At 43.7% G+C, this 19,180-nt stretch overlaps 1 protein-coding gene across 4 annotated transcripts in view; it reads left to right on the forward strand.

The window, feature by feature from the left end:
• Window positions 1-18,776, forward strand: part of LOC115458896 (heparan-alpha-glucosaminide N-acetyltransferase-like) — a 94,299-nt gene extending 75,523 nt beyond the window's left edge. For all 4 annotated transcript variants that reach the window (XM_030188737.1, XM_030188738.1, XM_030188740.1 and 1 more), the window contains exons 16-18: window positions 7,788-7,858; window positions 11,256-11,368; window positions 17,377-18,776. In XM_030188737.1, coding sequence (XP_030044597.1) covers window positions 7,788-7,858; window positions 11,256-11,368; window positions 17,377-17,555 — 363 coding nt within the window. In that variant the 3' untranslated portion in view covers window positions 17,556-18,776. The remainder of the gene's footprint in view (window positions 1-7,787; window positions 7,859-11,255; window positions 11,369-17,376) is intronic.
• The last annotated feature ends 404 nt before the right edge of the window (window positions 18,777-19,180 follow it).

The following is a 19,180-nucleotide window of genomic DNA, read 5'->3' on the forward strand; positions in this document are numbered from 1 at the left end:
ACTAGCCAACAGGCTGCTTCAGGGGTTGTGTGTAATGTATCTGTGAAAACATATAAAAGACATGATACACCAAAATTATTAAAAGAATTAAAAAAAAATATCTAATAAAATATGGAAACACAGAGCTAACCAAATAGATACTCCAAAACAATTTTTTAAATTTGCTGTTTGTGCACTGGTGAGTGGTCCCCCTGACTAAAGTAGACATTTGTCTCTTATACAAATTTTTGTTTTAAGAAGACAAATTGTTTTGGGACTTGTACTATTTCTTATATGCTTTGGGGGGGTCAGCTCTCAAGAAAAAGATCTGGGTGTCGTCGTAGATAATATTCTGAAATCTTCTGCTCGTTGTGCGGTGGTGGCCAAAAAAGCAAACAGGATGGTAGGAATTTTTAGGAAAGGGATAGTGAATAAGACCGAAAATAGTATAATGCCTTTGTATTGCTCCATTGTGCGTCCGTACCTCGAGTATTGCATTCAGTTCTGGTCGCTGTATCTCAAAAAAGATATAGTTGAATTTGAAAAGGATCAAAGAAGTGCGACCAAAATGGTAAAGGGGATAGAACTCCTCTCGTATGAGGAAAGCTTAGAGAGGTTAGGGCTCTTCAGCTTGGAAAAGAGATGGATGAGGGGAGATATGATTGAGTTCTACATAATCCTGGCTGGTGTAGAACGAGTAGAATAAATCATTTTACTCGTTCCAAAAGTATAAAGACTAGGGGACACTCAAGGAAGTTACATGGAAATACTTTTAAAACAGGAGGAAATATTTTTTCACTCAACGAATAGTTGAGCTCTGGAACTCTTTGCCGGAGGAGGTGGTAACAGTGGTTAGCATATATGGGTTTAGAAAGGGTTTGTACAAATTTCTGGAGGAAAAGTCCATAGTCTGCTATTGAGATGGGCATGGGAAGCAACTGGTTGCCCTGGGATTTGTAGTATGGAGTGTTGCCACAATTTGGGTTTCTGCCAGGTATTTGTGTCCTGGCTTGGCCACTGTTTGGAAAACAGGATACTGGGCAAGATGAACCACTGGTCTGACCCAGTATGGCTACTCTTATGTTCTTATGTTATATTCTTATGAATCTAAGGGCCCTGTTTACTAAACCACATTAGAGGTTCGCTAATGTTTTAGCATGCCCATAATATTCCTGTGGGCGTCTACACGGTTAGCGCACGATAATTTTTAGCATGAGCTAAAAAAGCTAGCGCACCTTAGTAAACAGGGCCCTAAGTTATAGGGAAACTCATTTATTGTTCTTATCTGTGAGTGTTTTAGTAACTTAGTTGTTACAAAAATTTACAATTTTAGAAGGGAAACATGCATAGGATTTTTAGATTTTGTTATCTCTTGGGTGTCTTCATGCTTTAGTCAGAGGAGGTACAATTATATGCATTAATGGAAAGAGTTTCGTTGGAAACAGTTGATTTGTATTTATGATATATGCTCTAAGTTGCATTGTTCAATAATGTTCAAGTGTCTAATTGGTTCTGTTTATTTTATTAGCTTTTAATTGTTTTTATTCTTTTAATAATTTTGTTATATAGACTTCCAGTTTAGTCATGGAGAATGAGGAGGGAGAAATCAGAGCTCCCAGCTAGCCAGTTGAAAGCTGCATTTAATCTGCATTCTGGGACCCCTCTGCTTTAGGCATTGGGTCAAGACACCCCACGTACCTTCTGTGTACAGCCGGGTTGCGCTTATAAGATGATAGATAAAGCAGCACCAGCCTCGCCAACCCCGAGTTCGGAATAATTGGCAGAAGTCACCACTGAGGTGCAGTGTGCTATTGAACATACCGTGGGCCAACAGCTGCAGGTGATTATAGATAAATTGGATTCGTTTGAACAACACTTCACAACCCTCATGGCGGACATACGGGTAGTGCAACTTGTTTTCTTAAAGTGTACCAATTTGGCATTGAGGTGGGCACTGTTATTCTTGAGGGGTCCCGTTCTGTTTTGGCATAGCTGAGGCCATGTGAGAGGGTTGAACCATAGACGGTTTGCTTAGAATGAGGGGTGTTGGGGTATCATCTGGGAGGGGAGTGGGGTTGGGGGGTAGGGAGGGGCTTAGGAAGGTACTAGACATTGTAAACTAGTAGTGGTTCTCTATTATTTGGGTTCCCAGGTGGATGTTTGGGGTTGGCATGCATCCTGAAGGGGTGGAGGCTGGGACACCCCCTGAGTATTTGGAAGGTTGGCATACCTTCAGTTTTTCATGTTGCCAATGCTTTGTTCTGTTGTAATTTTCTGCTGCTTGTTCTATGTTATTAATCAATTCTTTGAAGGAGTAAACAAACATGTGGACAAAGGGGAGCCGGTTGATATTGTGTATCTGGATTTTCAAAAGGCGTTTGACAAGGTATTTCATGAAAGACTGCAGAGGAAATTGGAGGGTCATGGGATAGGAGGAAATGTCCTATTGTGGATTAAAAACTGGTTGAAGGATAGGAAACATAGAGTGGGGTTAAATGGGCAGTATTCACAATGGAGAAGGGTAGTTAGTGGGGTTCCTCAGGGGTCTGTGCTAGGACCGCTGCTTTTTAATATATTTATAAATGATTTAGAGATGGGAGTAACTAGCGAGGTAATTAAATTTGCTGATGACTCAAAGTTATTCAAAGTCGTTAACTCGCGACAGGATTGTGAAAAATTACAGAAGGACCTTATGAGACTGGGAGACTGGGCGGCTAGATGGCAGATGACGTTTAATGTGAGCAAGTGCAAGGTGATGCATGTGGGAAAAAAGAACCCGAATTATAGCTATGTCATGCAAGGTTCCACATTAGGAGTTACGGACCAAGAAAGGGATCTGGGTGTCATCGTCGATAATACACTGAAACCTTCTGCTCAGTGTGCTGCTGCGGCTCGGAAAGCGAATAGAATGTTGGGTATTATTAGGAAAAGTATGGAAAACAGGTGTGAGGATGTTATAATGCCGTTATATCGCTCTATGGTGCGACCGAGCCTTGAGTATTGTGTTCAATTCTGGTCGCCGCATCTCAAGAAAGATATAGTGGAACTGGAAAAGGTGCAGCGAAGGGTGACTAAAATGATAGTGGGGATGGGATGACTTCCCTAAGAAGAAAGACTAAGGAGGCTAGGGCTTTTCAGCTTGGAGAAGAGATGGCTGAGGGGGGACATGATAGAGGTATATAAAATGAGTGGAGTGGAACAGGTGGATGTGAAGCGTCTGTTCACGCTTTCCAAAAATACTAGGACTAGGGGGCATGTGATGAAACTACAGTGTAGTAAATTTAAAACAAATCGGAGAAAATATTTCTTCACCCAATGCGTAATTAAACTCGAATTCGTTGCAGGAGAACGTGGTGAAGGCAGTTAGTTTGGCAGAGTTTAAAAAGGGGTTAGACGCTACTAAATGGACTTGGGAAAAATCCACAATTCCAGGAATAACATGTATAGAATGTTTGTTCGTTTGGGAAGCTTGCCAGGTGCCCTTGGCCTGGATTGGCCGCTGTCATGGATAGGATGCTGGGCTCGATGGACCCTTGGTCTTTTCCCAGTGTGGCATTACTTATGTACTTATGTAATAAACAGATTATTTAATAATAATTTTGGTGTATAATGAGAGTATCTCATTCCAAATGAGATATCGCACATTCCAGTCACCCAGCTTTGGACTGTTTCTACCTGTTCAACTACTTTCCCCTCCCCCTGCAATACAACTACCTCTCTTCAGATCTTCACCTCCCACAACCTCCAGATTAAGAAGTCTCTGTATCCTGAACATCTATCTGTGAGTAAATTATCTGTGATTTATTCAATAAAAGAGACTTCATAAAATAATAGAGACTTCAGGTGATTGCTGTGCCAGGGTTATACTCCATGATATTGGGGCTTCTAATTACCAAGCTCCAAGAGTCATGACAGTTTCATATGTTTTGACAGATACATGACAATTTAACCCCCATGTTGGCGAAACATGTCAGGCTGGTCTTCTTGCTGCAGAAACAGAGCTCTGTGGTTGTTGTTGTTGTTTTTTTCCTGTAGTGCGCATTTACTATTATTTTTTGTCTTTTTCTGTGGTGCACTTTCTTATTTGTCTTCAACTCTGTTCAAAGGACAATCCGGGGTCTACTCAGTGGCAGTGAAATGCAGTGCATTGTTATGTGGAGGATCCCCAAATCGATTCTGAGATCAGGTCTTCAATAACTTGGGTTAGCCAGGACTAGGGATGTTGCAGAGGCAGAGGTCATAGGCCTCAAGCTGGGAGGAATCACGGGTCATTTGAAGGTAACACTTGGGGCCTTATTCTATAAAGGTTATTCTCCTAAATTTACGCTCCTAAATTACAAGCATAATCTATTTTGGAGCATAGATTAGGCTCTTAATTTAGGAGCATAAACTTTACAGAATAAAGCCCTTGGTGGCTGGATGTAACATAGCAGATGACAGCAGATAAGATCTGAGCGGTTCCTCCAATCTGCCCAACAGTCACACTCATTATTAATTCATGATCAAACCAGTAATGAATGTGATATAAAATACCTGATCATGGTCCCAGCACTGTCCTTACAAATATGGGATAGTGTTTTGTATTGTATGCTTTGTATGCGGTTATATTTCTGTTTTTCGTCACTTTAATAAAAGCTACTGGAGATATCATCAAAGCCCATTCCAGCCTATCCCAATCTATGGAAGGATCTCTGGTGCATGGATTCCAGGCTCAGAGTCACTGTTGCCATGACCAGACTAGGAAAACGGGGGTTTGGGGAAGGTCATCTAAATGTAATAAAATCCACCTCTGAAGAATGTTCCAACCCTTTGGTGCATCTCATGCTTTTTGTAAATGGTGGTCATTTTAATTGGACCAACATATAACACCCTCATCAGATGAACAGTGTTACTGCTAAGATGTGGAAAGCTTAGGTCCATGACAGCTTTGGATAATTCTTTTGTTGGTGCAGCAGATTTCACCTGGAGGCTCTGACGTCAGTTTTTGCTCCATAGCAAGTATAATGCTGAAATCAAGGAAAAAATTCAGTGGTAAGAGCAGTGGTGAAAAGAGCTGGGTGGAAAGAAATGTGGGGGCTGGCAACCTGGATCAATAGAGGTATGATTACAGGGACAGCTAAACGTGTTTGGATAAGGAGGGTCAGACCCTAGAGCTGTGGGAGGTGATGAGGGCGAGAGAGGACAATGGAGGGTAATGACCCAAGTTAGATTAGTACAGAGTACAGGTGGTTGGGCTATGTCTTTAAAACAGTGCAGCTATAGACGGGGACCCTCATCTGTTTATATCTACTATATTACTGTTCTGAAGAAATTGCTTCATGTTGCATCTAGTGTTGAAACCATTTGTAAAAGAAAAAGCATTTATAGAGATAATAAAGGAATCACAAAAATGGATGATTTTCTAATAAGGTTTTTTGGAGGTGAAGGGAGTCATTTTCAGCTTTTGGCTTCCCATGTTACTTGGCAGGTTCACCTAAGTGTTGGCATGATTCAGTTTGTAGTTTTATGAAAACTGCTAAAAGCATTGAAGGATTAGCGGTAGACATCTTTCATGTTCTCGTTTGGGCCATTCTGATGGTTCAGTGGTAATGCTACATACTGCTATGCTGAGATCATGGTTTTGGTTCTGGAGTCAGCTCTTCCATTCCCTAGGCTGGTGATTCTGTTGGCAGCAGCATTCATTACGTGTGGGAGGAGGGAGTCCCACTGATTGTGCAACAGCAACATCTAGAGGGTGGAATTGCTAGGTCCCTGCCCTCCTACCCCCACCCACCCCAATCTGCAGGCCAAAGACTGGATGCAGTGTATGGACTGGGGAATCCATGAGTAGTTGTAAATGAAGGTTTGTGGCACCATAGCCCTATAAATATTGGTTCCAATTGAGCCCACAGGAAGAGAAGCTGCTGGGCCAAGAAAGAGTTGATTTATCCATGCACAAAGTACATTTCTCCTCATTCTGACTTGGCACCTAAATTTGTACACCATTTGCAACCTTAAATTATGGAATACTTGAACGTAGGCAGGTAAGTGCCATGTGCAAATGGTGCACACAACTCGCTTAGCTTGTACATGCACAGGAGTGTTCACAGGGGAGGAATGTGGGTGGGGTGTAGTAGGCTGGACCAACATTTACTTGTGTAAGTTTTTTTTTGTTTGTTTATTGTCTCATTTCATATACCGCCTTTAAAGAATACTGTATGTTATGGGCCAGATTCAGTAAATGATGCTGAAAAAAGGCAGTGGGAAAAATCAATTCTCAGTTCTATTCTATAAAGGGCTCTAGGATGAGCACTCTTTATAAAACAACACCTAGCAGGTATTCCAGCACCCAGCTCTGGGTGTTTGGACTTAAGCTATCTGAAACCTGGTGCATATCCCCCAAATTCTACAACACTGCACAATGGGAGGGGTCCTTTTACAAAGCAGCAGTAAGCCCAACTTGGGCTTACCATGCATCAATCTGGAGCTACTGCCGATCCCCACATGGTCACACGGTAAGTGAAATCTTACCTCATGGCTATGTCTTTTTTTCGGCCTTTTTATCCGTTTCGGTAAAAAGGGCCACAGTGTGTGGCCAAAACAGCCCCTGCCACTAGCAACAGGGCCCTTTTTACCACATCTTGGTAAAAGGACCCCATAATTCTTTGGAACGCCTCTGACCTGCCCATCCCCCTCCCATGGCCACACCCACTTTTGGGTTGCGTGTGAGAGGATTTGGTATGGATCATCATAGAATTGTGCATACCCAGATCCTCGCACAAATCCAAATTAGTGCCAATTAATGTCAGTTTATGTCCAATTATTAAGTAACGACTCATTAATTTATTTGTATGCTGATCTTAGGATGGCACCATTTATAGAATCTGAGGGTTTGTGCTGAATTTAGGCACACACGTTTATGCCTGCTATTGACAACGCGTAAGTGGGTGTGCCTAAATGAAGTTACATTCATATTCTGTAATGGAATCTTGGCACCCAGATTTTGTTATAGAATTCACACTCGGCGTACTACGTCAAGATGCCAAACTTGTGGTGCCCAGTTATAGAATTGTCCCCACACTGTAGGTTTGTATATGTTCTTGTGGGCTATTAATACAGGCATCTTCTGGATAAATGCAGCTTTTCATCATGGCTTTCTGATTCGTACGGATAAAACCGGATACTGTTTTGGGAGAACAATTGGGCTGAGTGTCCCAAAGCTCTTAATTATATGGTATGTTTCTCAAATTTAGAGAGTCCTGGCTGATGCTTCCCGGATCTCTTCCTCTTAAAAAAAACTATCCAGTTATTCACAGTGGCCAAAGAGCAGACCTGTCCCTGGAATCTGGAGCCCCTGTTTTGGAACCCCCACCAGCTGAAGCATTTCTCCAGCGCTGTCCTCTGCACATTGCCTGCCCTGCTTCCCCTTACATCGTGCGCTCATGCTCGGTTTTGGTGAAACTGAGCATGCTCAACACTTCACACATGCTCAGTTTCACTGAAACCGAGCATGCACGCAACGTGAAAGGAAGCGGTGCAGGCAATGTGCAGAGGACAGCACTGGAGAAACATTTCAGCTGGCAGGGTTGGGGACCCCTGCCAGGCAAGGTATGTGCGGTTGCAGCGGGGAGGCGGGCCATAGGGCTCCGGGCCCACCAAACATTCAGGTCTGGCTGCGCCCCTGCTTGGGAGACTGAAGTAATCAGAAAAGAATCCAGCAAGTGTTTGTCTTTTTAGCTTTGTTTCTTAGTAAAATCCATTGTTTTTTTGTCTGGCTTAAGTGTATTGCAGTGTATTTATTTAAATCTCTCACAATTTGCTGTTTTTAGGGTATCATTTCAGCTATATTGACAAAATGTTCACAAAATGAAGGATTTATTCCAATAAACAAGAATTTATGGTAAGTGGGGGAGTAGACACTGTGGAATATCTGGGGAGATCCAATCCTATTGGCTGTTTGTCATTTAAGTCAAGTCTAATTCCTTGTGATGTTACATTATTTGACCTTTTGAGTGTTGTGCAGATGAAAACTTTTAATAAACATTATCTAGGGAATTCTATATATGGTGCCCAACATTATACACTATTTCCATGCCAATTTTCCTGTGCGGAAAAGCGTTATAAGGGAAGCAAGGTGCCAAAAATGGCGGATCTGCACGGAACTACACTTAAGCACCCAGTTATAGAATAGTGCCTAAGTTTTTCTGCGCGGATCTGAAAAGAGGGCGTATTGATGGGAGGGACATGGGTGGGTCAGAATTGCTCTCTTAAAATGCATGCAGCGTTATAGAATTAGATAGGTCCACCCTGTAGCCCGATTTTCAGGAAGTCACCAATGAATATGCGTGAAATACATATTTCCCAGAGGATGGGCAAGATATGTAGTCCTTACAGTTGGGTGACGTCTGGAAAAAGCATAGCAAAACTCTTCAGGCTTGTAGAGATTTTTAGCACAGTGAACCACATGTGTGTTGGACCAAAAACGTCAGGTGAATACTTCCATAGCAGATCAAACAAGCAAACGAGAGTGGAAGAAATAGTTCCAAGAACTACCAGAAGTCCAGTATCTTCACAATAAAAGCCTAGTGGTTAGTGCAGCGGACTTTGATCCTAGGGAACTGGGTTCGATTCCCACTGCAGCTCCTTGTGACTCTGGGCAAGTCACTTAACCCTCCATTGCCCCAGGTATAAATAAGTACCTGTATATACTATGTAAACCGCTTTGAATGTAGTAGCAAAAACCACAGAAAGGCAGTATATCAAGTCCCATTCCCTTTAGTTAAAACAAATTTTATTCTCCAATAAAAGTAAACATCAACTATCTGGACTTCTGGTAGTTCTTAGAACTATTTCTTCCACCCACATGTATGTTGGCCATCCCAAATGAAGCTACCTTGGTTCCTTTTCTACCACAGAGGTCAAGAGTAGGTTTTTTATTTGGTTTTTACTGGAAACCTATTTCCATGTTGGGATCACCTCCATTTTCCTCTTCCACTCCTTAGAAAAGCCATAGTTAGGTTTTTCCCAACATCTTTTTAATTTTCAGCATGGCATCAGTTTGATTTTATTTATTTATAACAGTATGTATATCCCATGATTTTCCAAACTGAATTGGTTCAGTGTGGCTTACAGAGTTACAGTGATAACATTTTTATTATCAGAAGTGTTGTGACAGGTAGGGTCAGGTAGGGACATCAAGGGCAGGAACTGGACTTCTATTGGTTCTGTTGTTGGGTGTTGTAGTTTGGGAAAAAAATTTTGAAAAGGTAGGCTTTAAGATGTTTATGAAAGTTCAGGTTGTGTTTCATGCTTCTCAGGTCTCTGGATAGGGAATTCCACCATTTGGTGCTTAAGTAAGAAAATCCTGTTGTGGACTGATTTGTGTGCACGATTTTTGCAGTTTGGATACAGCAGGGTTAGATAGTTTCTTGCATTTGCATTTTTTGGTGGTAGTGGGTTCAGGTCTTTCATGTAGTTTGGGGCGCCGCCGAAGAGGATTCTGTAGACCATGGTACAAAGTTTCAACATTGTCCACGCCCTAATGGAGAGCAGGTGTAGTGCTTGCAACAGTGGGCTGGTTCTCTCGAAGCATGTGCATCTGTAGATTAATCTAGCCATTGGGTTCTGTTCAGTAATTGCAAAGTACAATGATTGCTAATAAATGATATTGATAGGAGCTGGGCTAATTATTAGAGTGTTGTAAGGAATGTGCATAATCTTTTTTGTATATGCATTTATGTGTACTTATTTATGTACATTTATTTAGAAGCCTTTTTACTTCTTAGCATTTAGCATGAGCTAATTGTTAGCATGCACTAAGCATTAGTGGGGGCCCCACAGTTTTTTTTTTTCCAGCATCCTCAATAATTATACTTATGATTATCATGTGGAAATTAGGATAATTAATTTACTGGTTCATTTGGCTAAGATGAAACATTTTAAGTGATACCAGTTTATCCTCTCTCCCCACCACACTATTTTTTAATTCCCCCTCCCCCAAAACAGTTGTGCTAGCTGATGATACCTGCAGGGAGAGGCGGGGTGGTTTAACCTGAGACCTTGACATAACCCATCCTGCCCTTAAGTGCACCTTTGCAGTTGAGCTAACCCTGCAGACCCCAAGCCTTAGGGCAAGAGTTTTCTTTACAAAACAAACAAACAAAAAAAAGTGGAGTCCAAGATGAACAAAAAGGATGGGATGGTGCACTCAGTGGTATAAATTTCTACCCAGGCAGCCCGTATAGTACCAACAAATGGAGACTAGAAAAGGAAGGAGCCCACTTATAGCCACTCCTGCATCGTCTGAGATAGACCCCTCCCCCTGACTCCGAGGGCCCATTTAGATATTTTGCTTGAGGGCATTTAATTTTAACTTCTGCAACTGGTTGCAATCAACGGGCTGTCTGGACCTGAGGACTTGGTAGGGTTGCTAGACTTGTTTTTCTCTTTAAAACAAATTTAAAATATTTAATTGCAGTGGTTTCTTTATTTTTAAAATGCACCTGGCAGCCTACTAATTTATTAGCTCATACTAAACTAATTCTGTAGTGTACAAGACATCATGCACATATTTAAATCCTTCTACTTCTGAGAATGTATGAAATGTGGTGCTGCCCAAGCTACACTGGGTCACATGTTTTGGACCTGTCCTCACATCCGTCACTTTTGGACTTTAATCTTAAAAGAAATTACAAGATACTGGAGTATACAGATATTGGCGGACCCTTTAATTTTATTTGATACATTCAGCATACAACAACCTGCCCCAGCGGGACTATCAGGGTTTTTACAGAGAGCCTCCATGACTGGGAAGAAAGTAATATTACTACTATGGAGAGAGGAGAATCCCCCATCTAAAGATCTATGGAGATCTAAGATGATAGAACTCTTGCATATTGAACTATGTGGGTTGATGGAGGCTACAACACAAGATATCAGCCTTTTTAGAAAGATATGGAGAAGATTTTTGTATACTCTGCATCCAAGCACTCAAAAGAGGATTTACCAGCGGCTACGCATCAGACTAAGACAGCTGGAGAAATATGGATCTCAGACAAAATAGACTGTTCTGGACATTAACAAGATCATGATAGTCTTGAAGTAGGGGGGGGGGGGGAGGGGGAGGGGGAAGGATAGAGAGAGGGGGAAAATGGAAAACAGACAATGTTTAATATTGTAAAAAGAACACGTGTTATTACTTTAATGAGACAAGAGACATGTTACAAGCAAAAACTCAAACTGTATTCTGATAATAAAAATGATTGAAACATAAATCCTTCTACTTCTAATGTACACAGGTCCATCTCCTATGTGACAACTCTGTGTTGCTTCGCCTTCCTGCTGCTGCTGCTCATATATTACTTAGTGGATGTGAAGAAGTTGTGGTCAGGGGCGCCTTTTGTGTTCCCAGGTGAGTGCTAAACCACAGAAGAAGGCAATATTACTGTTGGGGGGGGGGGGGGAGGGAATGTAGCTCTATGCGAGTTACATTCAGTCACAGTAGGTATTTTCTTGTCCCCAAAGAGCTTACTTGGAGGCACCGGAGGGTGATTTGCCCAAGGTGCCTGAATGCAGTGGCGTAGCTACGTGGGGCCATGGGGGCCTTGGCCCCCGTAGATTTGGCCCTGGACCCCCCTGCTGATGACCCTCTCGACCCCCCCTCCTCCCGCTGCCAACCCGCCGTCGCATACCTTTGCTGGCGGGGGACCCCAACCCCCGCCAGCCGAGGTCCTCTTCTTCCGGCGCAAGGCTTCGTTCTGTTTCTGAGGTCCTACACATTGTATGTGCAGGACGTTAGGCTCACAGAAACAGAACGAAGCCTTGCAGATCAGCCAGCAACCGCTGGCTGATCTGCAAGGCTTCATTCTGTTTCTGTGAGTTGCTGGCTGATCTGCAAGGCAGAGGCCGTGGTCTGCCGTGGTCCTCTTCTTCCGGCGCAAGGCTTTGTTCTGTTTCTGAGTCTGACGTCCTGCACGTTATATATGCAGGATGTCAGACTCACAGAAACAGTACGAAGCCTTGCAGATCAGCCAGCAACTGCTGGCTGATCTACTACTACTACTACTACTTAACATTTCTAGAGCGCTACTAGGGTTACGCAGCGCTGCACAAAATAAACAACGAAGGACAGTCCCTGCTCAAAGGAGCTTACAATCTAAGTAACAAAATGTCAAGTTGGGCAGTCTAGGTTTCCTGGGCAGAGGTGTAGAGGTTAGGTGCCGAAGGCGACATTGAAGAGGTGGGCTTTAAGCAGAGATTTGAAGATGGGCAGGGAGGGGGCTTGGCGTATGGGCTCGGGGAGTTTGTTCCAAGCGTGGGGTGAGGCGAGGGAAAAAGGGCGGAGTCTGGAGTTGGCGGTGGTGGAGAAGGGTACTGAAAGGAGGGATTTGTTTTGAGAGCGGAGGGTACGGGTAGGAACGTAAGGGGAGATGAGGGTTGAGAGGTAAGGAGGGGCTGTAGATCGAGTACATTTGTAGGTTAGTAGCAGAAGCTTGAATTGAATGCGGTACCTGATCGGAAGCCAATGAAGTGACTTGAGGAGAGGGGTGGTATGAGTGTATCAGTTCAGGCGGAAGATAAGACGTGCGGCAGAGTTCTGAACGGACTGAAGGGGGGATAGGTGGCTAAGTGGGAGACCAGTGAGGAGCAGGTTGCAGTAGTCAAGGCGAGAGGTAACGAGGGAGTGGATGAGAGTTCGGGTGGTGTGCTCAGAGAGGAAAGGGCGGATTTTGCTAATGTTATAGAGGAAGAAGTGACAGGTCTTGGCTATCTGCTGGATGTGCGCAGAGAAAGAGAGGGAGGAGTCGAAGATGACACCGAGATTGCGGGCAGAAGAGACGGGGACAATGAGGGTGTTGTCAACCGAAATAGAGAGTGGAGGTAGAGGAGAAGTGGGTTTGGGTGGGAAGACAAGAAGTTCGGTCTTGGCCATGTTCAATTTCAGGTGGCGGTTGGACATCCAGGCAGCAATGTCGGATAAGCAGGCCGATACTTTGACCTGGGTTTCCGCAGTGATGTCAGGTGTGGAGAGAGAAAGCTGGTTGTCGTCAGCATAAAGGTGATACTGGAAGCCATGAGATGAGATCAGGGCGCCCAGGGAAGAGGTGTAGATGGAGAAAAGAAGGGGTCCAAGGACAGAACCCTGAGGGACTCCAACAGAGAGCGGGATAGGGCTTCGTTCTGTTTCTGTGAGTTGCTGGCTGATCTGCAAGGCGGAGGCCGAGGTCCTCTTCTTCCAGCGCAAGGCTTCGTTTTGTTTCTGTGAGTTGCTGGCTGATTGCTGACTGATCTGCAAGGCAGAGGCCGAGGTCCTCTTCTTCCGGCGCAAGGCTTCGTTCTGTTTCTGAGACGTCCTGCACTCTTCAGCTTGGAAAAGAGACCGATCAGGGGAGATATGATTGAGGTCTACAAAATTCTGAGTGGTGTGGAACGGGTAAAAGCGAATACATTTTTTCAGTCTTTCAAAAAGTACAAAGACCAGGGGACACACAATTAAATTACATGGAAATACTTTTAAAATGAATAGGAGGAAAAAAGTTTTTCACTCAAAGAATGGTTAAGCTCTGGAACTCATTGCCAGAGGATGTGGTATTGGCGGTTAACGTTTCTGGGTTTAAAAAAGGTTTGGAAAAGTTCCTGGAGGAAAAATCCATAGTCTGTTATTGAGATAGACATGGGGGAGTTACTGCTTGCCTTGGGATTTGTAGCATGGAATATTGCTACTAACTGGGTTTCTGCCAGGTACTTGTGACCTGGATTGGCCACTGTTGGAAGCAGGATACTGAGCTAGATGGACCATTGGTCTGACCCAGAATGGCTATTGTTATGTTTTTTAAGTTATGTAAAAAGCTTAACAAAATGATATCTAAATATTAACTTTTGCAATAACTTTTTAAAGTTGTCATATTTATCTGTTAGTAAAGATTACAAACTTATTAAATGATTAAGTGATGGCATTTTAATATGTTAGACTACATTTTTTTTTTTAATATTTACATCCCTGTCAGCATCAATGGGCCCTGCCTTTGAGTGTAATTGACCTGCAACAAACAGGAAATTGAGTTACATCACATCTTCCAGCTTAGGAGTCTCCTTTGTGCAGGCATTCACTTGTTCTCTACTTGTCGGCAGTGAAAAGCTACAGCAGCAGCTTCGGTGATATTAGCTGCTGGAGGGCACAATAAAACTGATAACTGTGTGTGTGTTGGGCGGGGGACCTTATGTTTTTCTCCCCTTGTAGCATTAGAACCACTCTATCAGTGCCACAAAAGAGCTGAGGCTAAAGGAATGGCGCATGGTGGGTGGTAACATTGTTTTACTGATCTTACAGTGCCCATGCACTGCTAATCAGTAAGCTAAATCTTGTACCAACCTCCATAAGGAAGACACAGTTCCAACAGTTTTATTACAACAGGTAAATAACAGGCAACTTACTGAATGCAGTCTGAAGGGGCAGGGGTGGAGAATGATAATGAAATCAAACTGAGAGCACTGATTCTGCTGTAGGGTTGCCAACTTTTTAACAGAAAAACCTGACACCTGCCCCACCTCATGCCCCTCCCCTTACCCCACCCATGCTCCATCCCAAGTCCCTTGCTACACCTACTATTTCACCTTTTCCAGCATTTCTGTCCCCTCATCCCCCCTCCCACAAGTTAAGCCCCTCTCAGGTCCATCCAACATCTCTTCTGCCTCTCCCTGTCTCTCACACTCCCCCATGTCCATCCAACTCCCACTGCCTCTCTCTCTCACCAAGGTCCATCCAGTGTCTCTGCCTCTCTCCTCCCACCCCCCAGCAGTTCTAACATCTTTCTTTCAACCTCCCTCCATCTCGGAAGATCCATCATCTCATCCTCTCCCTAGGCTGATCTAGCATTTCTCTATCTCCTCCCCCCCACATGAGTTTTTTAAGCCCTTCTCTCCCCCCCCTGTAACACTAGGGGGCGCTGTGCTTATGACAACACAAAAGCCACCAGACACAATATGCGGTATATCGCTTTTATTGGTGATACATATGTGAACACATACACCAAGATACTTACAGCACCCGCAATTCAGTCAGCATCTGGGAAGACCACCAGGGAAGCACTAGCTCTTCCTCAGAGATTGCAGGGAAATACCCTTCACTGAACAAGGCGTCCCTATGTTCAGGCAAGCTTCTAAAGAAGGTCCGTGCTCCCCCCTCTTTTATAGTGTGAAACAAAGGTGCCTTTCCCAGACTTGCACAAGCTGGCATCCCTTAAACAACCAGCCTGTTTCCCATAACAGAGAATAACTCCCCCAGACTTGCACAGGTTGAAGGTGCCTTTCCCAGAGGTGCTGGCATCCCTTAAACAACCACCATAACAGAGAATAACTCCCCCAGACCTGCACAGGTTGAAGGTGCCTTTCCCAGAGGTGCTGGCATCCCTTAAACAACTAGCCTGTTTCCCATAACAGAGAATATCAACACATAATTACAGCCAAAACATTCCACTCATTCCATCCCCAGCTGACCTTCAATCCCATGTATTACACCCCCCCCCCCCCCCCCGGACTTCCCCAGGTCCATCCAGCTCCCTCTCTCTCTCTTCCCTGGGTCCATCCAATGTCTCTGCTTCTTGTCCCCCCCCCCCCCCCCCAATTGTCTCTGCCATCCTCCCTCGGGGAAGATCCAGCATCTCCCTCTCCCTAGGCTGATCCCACATTACTCTCGCTCTCGTGCGCTCTCTCTCTCTATATCCATCCTCCCCCTTTCCCCACACACTCACATGAGTTTCTTAAGCCCCTCTCTCTCCATCCAACATCTCTCCTGCTGCCTGCCTGGGGTTACTCTGTGGCCACTTAGAGGGTCTGTCCCCAGCACAACCCAGGTCCACGTCACCTGCTGCTTGTGCTTTACACTACCACTCTCCTCCCAATGACTGGGTCCCAACTGCCTCTGAGTGAGTCTCCTACTCTCAAATTATCCCTGGTGATTTCTAGGTTAATGGAGGCCACACTCCCAGTGGTTCTACAGTTCCCAGAAAGCACTCACAGACTCAACACACAAACCACCAGGATTCTTTGTCAGTACAGACAAAGAGGCAATAAACTGAAAATTGTTTACTGTCTTAAAAATTGAACAATGAGCAAAAAGTGTGCAATCAGCAAACAATAACAGGTAACCGAAATATGGATCAATTATCTCTCTATATAAAAGGCAACACCAACGCTCTATGAAGCCTCCAGCCGGAAGTGTGAAGGGGGCGAGATATCCGGTTTCCCTATGAGTGTGTGCCCCGCCCTCTCTGTAACACAGTCAGTGAAGGAAAACAGCAGAGCACGAAATCAAATCGCTGGCTCTGTAACAGTGAAGGACTCAGAGGGGGGAGGGGAGAGAGGCCAGAGGGCAGGGACACACACACTCCCACATGCACACAGAAGAAAACATTGCTAGCCCCCCGTTTCATTTGCATCAGAAACGGGGCTTTTTTACTAGTAATATATAAGGACTGAGATGTGCCTGCTTTGTGAAATGTATGTCTTTTCTATTTTTTGTATTTTGCAGAGTGCAGGAGAAAATACATTTCTGTTTCTCATTTACCAGTGTTTACTTGGCTTTCTTGGGGGAGATCTATATTTCAATTTTTCTGTGGTTCCCTGTCTTGTATAGTGAGAACAGAATTAAATGTGCTTGGAGTTGTAGAATGATTAGAAAAATTAGTGCTCATTATTGCTTGTTATGTGAATGAATATTCCATCACTGTTCCATTATTGCTTGCCAGACCAGTCCAGTATTATTACATTTTAAGGGCATTTATTTTAATTCGTGTATGCAGTCCTTACATGCATATGATTTTGCTTTTTAAACCCAAAGGTAAATCTTAAGTGTGGTTAAACAGCGAGGCTTCTGTGGATAGGGACAGAGTTCATGGGGGCTGGAACGGGGATAGAGTTCGTGGGGATGGGGACAGAGTTTGCAGGGGGGCGGGAACGGGGATAGAGTTCACGGGGACGGGGACAAACTTTGTCCCCGTGTCATTCTCTAACCAGAGTACATGCAGCCGATTGCCTGGTTTTTCTCACTATCCTGTTGTCAAACAAAAGCTCTGAATCGAGGGTGCTTATTTGGCTTTTACAGTGATTATGTGGCCTCCTTACAGATCTTTTCATATATAGAATAGGGATAGTTTTCTTAACCTTATGTGGCCTCCTTACAGATATTTTCATATATAGAATAGGGATAGTTTTCTTAACCTAATGTGGCTGTAAATTGTTCTAAGTCCTGAATTGGGGGTGGGGAGACCAGTCAAGCCAAACTTGCAAAAAATGTTTTTCTCCCTGAAAACCTTTCCTTTATAAGTTCAAAGAAACTTTGGCTTTATCTTCATGAGCTGCCAGTATATTACAGGCAACTAAAACTGCATTCTCCAGTGACTTACTGTGCTCTCTTTAAAGGTATGAACTCTATCCTGGTGTATGTGGGGCATGAAGTGTTCGAAAACTATTTCCCCTTTAAGTGGAAGATAGACAACCGTTCACATGGTCAGCACCTGGCCCAGAACTTGGTTGCAACCTCCTTGTGGGTATTGATATCGTACGTATTGTATAAACGACGGATATTCTGGAAGATCTGATGAACAACTGGACCACTGTGCTGATGTGAGCAGAAGGAAGAGATGAATGGAGGCTTCTCTATACCTTCTGCCATTCCCATTTAAGGGCTTCTTTTTTTTAAAGAAAGGACCATGCTTTCTGTTCAAACCCTGGTCAGGGAAGAAGCACAGTTGGGAACTGAAACTGTGTTTTTAAAGAAACCTGTAACCATTGTGCACTTTTTCAAAGGTTCAGAAATTCATGTGATGAGTAGTGAAGTCTACCCTACATCAATATAAGAAATTTCCATGTGTTGGAATTGAAATTCTCTAAGCAACTTTCCTGTAACTGCCTGTAATCTTAGGAAGCAATAATGTATGGGATACCATCATCAGTTACAGTACCAGAAATATTTAGTTGGGTTGTGATTTGTGTACTGTGCTATCATGTGACCCATCTGATCTGGTGTATGAGGTGACACTGTCCAACATGGCTGCCCTAACGATGCATCTGAAAGAATGTCATGGTAACCTATGAAAAAGGTACCATTTTTGCTGGCTACATGGTGGATGTGATCACTAGCCATATGTAGTTTTTAAAACACTGTATAGTACATATCAAATATGGTTTGTTTCTGAAGCAGAAATATGAGCCAGAACATTGCTAGTGCGATATAGTGCAAATGTTAGGAAATCTGTTATTCTGGAGGGCTGCTAAAGAGTATGGGGCAATTTTCAAACTGTGTGCGTATGTAAAGTTTGCTGTTGAAAATTACCTAAGTGAAAGTGCACACAGATTTGCACTTGTTACATGTTGCAGGTACTCTTGCCATGGAAGTTATATGCAAGGTGGGTGTTAGTGGGGGTGCAAACAAGGCAATTGCCCTAGGTTCCAGGGTGCAGGGGGCCCAATCCTGTCTGAAACTGGAGATCTAGCCTGTGGCTTTGGGATCCATCCCAAATTTCTGCTTTAGGCCCCAGTATGTTTCATGTCAGCTCTGGTTTTGCTCATACTTCTGACATGACAGAAGTAAGCATGTAAGTGTAATTCCTGCCCCAGCCTCATCCACAGGAATGCTGCTGCACACAACTGTATGTGTAATAGCCACATGTGCAGTGATTTACACACACACAGAGGGCATTGTTGTGCACAAAACTGCGTTTTTATGCACCAGTGCCTTGCTCCCGAAGCCACATCCAAACACAGAATCAGGGCCCACGTTTTTATATCGCACATGCATTCTGACTTAAACTTGTATAGAGTATGTACAGTGGGGGAAATAAGTATTTGATCCCTTGCTGATTTTGTAAGTTTGCCCACTGACAAAGACATGAGCAGCCCATAATTGAAGGGTAGGTTATTGGTAACAGTGAGAGATAGCACATCACAAATTAAATCCGGAAAATCACATTGTGGAAAGTATATGAATTTATTTGCATTCTGCAGAGGGAAATAAGTATTTAATCCCTCTGGCAAACAAGACCTAATACTTGGTGGCAAAACCCTTGTTGGCAAGCACAGCGGTCAGACGTCTTCTGTAGTTGATGATGAGGTTTGCACACATGTCAGGAGGAATTTTGGTCCACTCCTCTTTGCAGATCATCTCTAAATCATTAAGAGTTCTGGGCTGTCGCTTGGCAACTCGCAGCTTCAGCTCCCTCCATAA

Source organism: Microcaecilia unicolor, unplaced genomic scaffold (assembly GCF_901765095.1).
Source record: "Microcaecilia unicolor unplaced genomic scaffold, aMicUni1.1, whole genome shotgun sequence".
NCBI classification, from domain to species: domain Eukaryota; kingdom Metazoa; phylum Chordata; class Amphibia; order Gymnophiona; family Siphonopidae; genus Microcaecilia; species Microcaecilia unicolor.